General features: G+C 42.2%; 1 protein-coding gene across 3 annotated transcripts in view; it reads right to left on the bottom strand.

The window, feature by feature from the left end:
- Positions 1–1,983: 1,983 nt before the first annotated feature.
- The window catches only part of LOC147440941 (uncharacterized), a 45,731-nt gene continuing 41,714 nt past the window's right edge, over positions 1,984–6,000 (bottom strand). For 2 of the 3 annotated variants that reach the window (XM_086483612.1, XM_086483611.1), the window contains exon 4: positions 2,006–2,412. In XM_086483612.1, coding sequence (XP_086339738.1) covers positions 2,344–2,412 — 69 coding nt within the window. In that variant the 3' untranslated portion in view covers positions 2,006–2,343. Of the gene's footprint in view, positions 2,413–6,000 lie in introns of all 3 variants that reach the window. The other variant, XM_086483613.1, reaches the window with a different exon arrangement.

Below are 6,000 nucleotides of genomic sequence, written 5' to 3'. Positions count from 1 at the left end.
TCTTAGTCGTATTGAGTAATCGAAAAAGGTTGCTATACTTTTTGTTGAGTAGTCCCGTAGCAAGTACCAAGGGCTCAATCACTTCCAGGTTCTGCAAGCTACAAGATGAAACTTTCAGCACCATAATTATCCTTAGTTTGCAAGTGTCGTAAGCAAAACGTCGATCAATACCCATATGTTCCACTGATCCATTAATAGTAACCTAAGGTACAATCTTAAGCTGATCAGCTCTGCTCATTCTCAAAGCAGAGGTCAATTGAGAATCTCTTTAGATCTAATTATTTTCTGGTCTCAAGCTCAGTACAAAGACCCAGCTAATGATTCATGATGTTGCAGCATTCAAAAGAATGAACTAGTTACCGATGACAAAAGCTTGCCTGAAGCGAATGATGGAAGACAATGACTCCTTTCTGATCTTCCACCTTGAAACATAACATTATTTTAAACAGGGAAGGTTACGCAGAACTATTTAGTCACTGTGGTTCTTTTAGTACTTGGTTAAGGAAGAGAATTGAACCATCTAGGAACAGCAGCTGATGTGTCATTACTGCGTGTGATGTAGACCAGACATGCCAGTAGGCTAACAGAAGGAAAATGCAGTTAACCTTCCTAGCTTGCACATGATTGAAGAGTCCGAATGTGCCTGCCAAGCCTTGCAGATTTGTGCCGGAGGGCGGCACAATGATTTCAATAGGGTCGAAGAAGTGCCGTAAAGTAGTAGTGTTTGTATAGGAGCGGCTCGTTTCTATGATCTATGACAAGTGAAGAGATGTGCTCCTCAGGTCGAAGGCAGACATCCCTACCTGAGTCCAAGCACAATGTGCCAAGCATACACACTCTCAAAAGTTCTTGCATGTAAAGATGCATGCAATGAAACAATCTCTCTCTCTCTCTCTCTCTCTCTCTCTCTCTCTCTCTCTCTCTCTCTCTCTCTCTCTCTCTCTCTGTGTGTGTGTGTGTGTGTGTGTGTGTGTGTGTGTGTGTGTACCTCCTCCGCTCAATTCTCAATAAAGACCACAACGATGTAAGATTTTGTAGCCGAGGAGTCTTGCTGCTGCGCCTGCTGGAAATGCTCCGCTGCCATATCCCGCGAGCCTGTGTGAGTGTCAATGTGCGCGCGAACTCACAGCTGGCCACGTCCTTTAAGCTCTAGGAGCAGCAAGACGAGAGAGAGAGAGAGAGAGAAACACTGAACTTTAAAAAGGACATTACTATTACTCGCCCGAAATACAGGGCCATACTTTTTGTAGTAAAATCGAATCGTTGCATTGGCGACTGCCTCAGACACTGCCAATAAAGTGCAGCTTTCACGTACTAGGTCGTTGACCCGATTTGTACACCCTCAAGTAACTACTAGGCTTCATTGGGTTCCCAAGATGGGGACTCGCAATCCCCTTCCAACACCTTCATCTCTTAGTACAATCTCAAGAAACTACAATAGGTTTGGTTGGGTTCCCAGGGATGGGTACCAACAGTCCCCTTTCCCCAGCTTCGACTAGCAGCTAGGCATACAATGTAGCCAAATAGAAGCTGTTGATGAAAAAATAACACGCATACAATGTAGCTAAGTAGAAGCGAAGCTGTTTCTATAAAAGCTAACAACAAATCAGAATCAAGACAAAGGAATGCCATTCCACACACAACCATACGCATCTTTCCTGTGAACAAGCCTTCTCCAAAAGTCCTTAACAATGAAAAGAGGAGACTCGTGAGGATAGGCAATAGTTTCAACTCCACAAAAGGGGCTGGTTCACAACTTTCCATGTTAAAACTCATGAAAGTGTGGAGCGTATTTCCTTGAGAAACTGTAGTTTTCCTCTAGCACCAAACATACTGGCTTACTTGAGGTCAATCTTGTCCACAGTGTATTGCAATCAAACCTACTCAACCAACTTGAGGATGATAACATCCACAATAGTATTGCTGCTAGTGGTAGTACACCCACAACAATTTGAAAGTAGATCTTGCAATTTGGGATAAAAATAAGGAACTCAGAAGGTGCAACTTATGCTCTAAGAAAGTCAACTAAAATCACCAATAGCAGATGGAATATCTAGACCGAAAACAAGAGTAGAGTGGAAAAAGTGTTGCAAGCCCTTGCATATACAATATTGGGTGACAAACAAGACCTTATTAGTAGTTCATGGCAATGATTTATAAGGGAATAATCTTTTAACCCCATCCGTTGTCATGACAAGACCCGCAAAAAATGAACCAAGACCAATATTCCTCAATCCGTTAAAAACTCTTGGCACAACTTAGCCAACAACCTCCATGCATGGTCCTGAAAACTCTTGTCATAATTTTCTATTGGCTTTGAGATAAGCTGGCCACTAATATCCCTTATTGCTGGATCCCCTTTCTTGTTTGAGAGCTCTCTTCAGCTTGCTGCCTTGCTATATACCTGCATTTCTGCATAACAACCCAATGCTAATCAGCAACACACGACATTTTACAGAACAGTACAATTCACTAGAGTTGAGAGTTGCCGTTTGTGAGAATAACAGTAAGCCAATAAATAGTTCTTGTCATGGATTATATTGGTGAGTAATCAAGGGAGTAAGGTGATAATGAGCAGAAGAGCAGAACTACGCACAAAAGACCAAATTCAAGCAAGCATAAAAAGCACAGACAAAAAAAACTTGATGGTAGGAAGAAGTGCTAAATCTACAGCATCAGTTGCACATGTAATTTGAAGAGGCTCAAATTTCCAGAACTCACATGGTGAGTTCTAAGAGTCCATACCGACTCTATTTTTTTGGAAATTAAAACAGTATCAAAAGCAAAGCAGGTCTGCATTACAATTAGAAAATACTAAATGTACAAGAGACCTTCAGAGATGCTAAATATAGCCTGTCTCAAGGAAATATTTTATTGTTTCTCCACGGTGGCCGTCCCCCCCCCCCTTCTCTCACACACACTAGTGCGTGCACACTCCTAGTGCTTACCTGAAACCATACGTAAAAACCCTATGTTCTGCAACATACGTAAAAACCCTATGTTTTGCCCAAACTAGAGTGTAATTAGCTCGATCGTTTTCATGCCTCTCCCGACTCAACATGTCTACTCTCACCGGAACGTATTTACATTGTCCAGCCAACCACTTTTGTGGGTGGCCACGGTGAAAATATTAAATTATGACTTTTCTAAGTCCTTTAGGGACACCATCCTTGCGCTTGTTCTGATCGGTTTTGTACTGCGTCCGGCTACTCTTCTACTTATCATACTATCCAGACAGGGATAAATTCCCAAATGGCACATTGCACTGGGAAATTTACCCGTTCATAATTAATTAGTACCAACAAATTCATATATTCATATATTCATCCTGTGTGCACAAAAATCATTATCATTTAACTGTAGTTGTAGCTAAAAATATAACATCCCTCTGGCTTCTAAACAGTCGTCCTCAACTGTAAGGTTTCATGATACTTATGCAGGATGTCCGGAAAATCTTGCAGTTTTAATTCTGTCATCCACTAGAAGAGAGTAATTTGTAAACTTTACTAAGTACTTATGATGACTTCTTCGAGACTTTAATTGACGTTCCTGATGATGAATGATCTGTTTTGAAAGAAGCATTTCTTTAGTTTCATCTACCTCAAGAGGATCTTCTGTAACTGGTTATGTAGGAAGTTCGCCAATGAAAGGTCGAAGAAGACTCGTGTGAAAAACATTACGGATTTTCCAATTCTCTGGAAGTTCCAATCTAAATGCTACGTCGTTTATCTGTTGTGTAATATTAAATGGGCTATAACATCTGTTGGAAAGTTCTATAACCTTCCCTTTCTGATTGGCATGTTTCCTAAGTCGCGCTTTATCAAACTTAAGAAGAACAAATTGTCCTTCAGTTTACTTGAGATCAGATGATGTTTATCTGCTGCTTTCTTATGCTTTTCATGAGATCTAAGGATATCCAGATCTCGAACAAATTCATTAGCTGCAAATATCTTTTCCTTAGAAGGATTCGGGGAAGATGTGGTTTGCCATAAATAACCTCAAAAGGAGCTTTTCCTGTAGAGGAATATATGGTGTTATTATAGGCAAATTCTCCGAGAGGTAGATACTTCTCCCAATCTCTTCGGTTATCTGAAACATAGCACTTCAAAATGTCTAGAACTCTGGAGTTAGTGATCTCGCTTTGTCCATCTGTCTGAGGATGATAAGCCGAAGAGAAATTCAGCTTAGTTCCTAAGTTCGTAAAAAGTGTACGCCAGAATTATTGTCATTCGTGGGTGGCGATCACTAATAATCGTTTTAGGCATACCATGATGCTTAAAAATATGGGCCAGAAAGAGATTGCATCATGGCAATACTTTCCAAGGGTGCCTGGGGTACCGGGTTGAAGCAAGCCAGGGGTCTTATGGCGATCATACTTAGCTTTTTTGCATGGTACACATTCTCTGACATATTTGTCTATGTCAGTGCGCAGTGTTGGCCAATAAAAATATCTTTCTAGGGTCCGTGTCACAAAGTGCCTGGGGTACCGGGTTGAAGCAAGCCAGGGGTCTTATGGCGATCATACTTAGCTTTTTTGCATGGTACACATTCTCTGACATATTTGTCTATGTCAGTGCGCAGTGTTGGCCAATAAAAATATCTTTCTAGGGTCCGTGTCACAAAGTGATGACGTGGCAAAACCACCCGGACTAATGACATGGCATGACCACCCGGGCGGGAAAGATGACCCGACAGAACTGTACGGATGCGATGATATGGCAACACGATTTTCGGATTCTACGCTAACATGCTGACGTGGCTGACTATACGGACAGTCCCAAATTTTGCCCTGACAGACTGTACGGAATTTCCATAATTTGCGCTACTGCTTTACAGATTTTGGGAACCAGTTGCTTGTGGAACTTTTGTTCTTAAGTTTAAAGCTTTTGGGATCAAGTTGTTTTTGGAGTTTAACCGCTTTAAGGCTCTACTTTTCGCATCCCTTGTAAGAATAAAAGAGCCCTAAGGGCCTCACTCCAATCAGCATCTGGACACAGAGTCTAAGAGCGGAGGACCCTGCGGAAGTTGTACTTTGCTCAAAGATTAATATAAAAGAAATACCGAAAGAGGCGCCAGTCTTTGAGGCCACTCTCTAGGCACGGAACTACGCCGATCGTGTCGACCAAATTGAACTATGATTTTAAAGTTGTGATGTCACGTGACACATCCCAACCCTATGTGTCCGTGGACAAGCTACAGCATGATCAGGGTTCAGTTCAGTCAAGTCAGTCTAGAATAGGAAGTGATATGGCACTTTTGTGAGTCTGTTCGCAGACCGTGCATGTCCAGACACTTATATTAGATGCATATCCTCTGGTTGCACACAGCATGACCATCAGATTCCAAGTAGATCCCATCAGTAGCATTTTTACAGTGCATTTAACCTATTTTCCCTATTTTTGACATTTTTCACTTATTATTTATAAGTGACTTTTGTTGGAAAGTAGGTAGGGCAATTTTGCTAAGTTAATATATAAGCAAACCACAATTAGCACTTTCTGGTAGAAGAGGCAGCAGGAGCACCTTGCTCAACGGGCAACTTCTCAGCAAGACCAACCCCCGCGACAACTCTGGCGTTTTCTCTCAACAGAAGGCCTAGCGTTTTTGCATCAAATCAGCCAGTGTTTTTGCACTCGCAGATTCCCGGCGACAATAGACAGCAGATCAGCCCTAGCGTTAGCAGATTTCCCCGCAAGGTCAATTTTCAGCCCTAGCATTTTTGGTTTGTAGATCAACCTAAACGTTTTTGCAGATCATCGCGACTGAATCAGCCATAGGACCAGCGTTTTCAGTTTTCAGCCTTTAGCACTCGCAGAACAAGTCCCAAACCTCGCAGACCTCACCTTCTCGCAGCAGTTCCTCGCCGCACGGTGGGATCCATCGAAGTTTGCAATTTCAGCCCGGAAAACGCAAATTTCAGCATCTGCGTTTTCAGCGCGTCATCGTCGCATCGTCGCCATCGACATCGTCACCGACATAGAGTCAGAATTCAGAAGATAG

The sequence above is a fragment of the Adiantum capillus-veneris genome, chromosome 15 (genome assembly GCF_014529385.1).
Source record: "Adiantum capillus-veneris isolate H3 chromosome 15, ASM1452938v2, whole genome shotgun sequence".
Taxonomy (NCBI): Eukaryota; Viridiplantae; Streptophyta; class Polypodiopsida; order Polypodiales; family Pteridaceae; genus Adiantum; species Adiantum capillus-veneris.
Note: the sequence above shows the minus strand (reverse complement) of the source record. Positions and strands in the feature narration are given on the sequence as shown.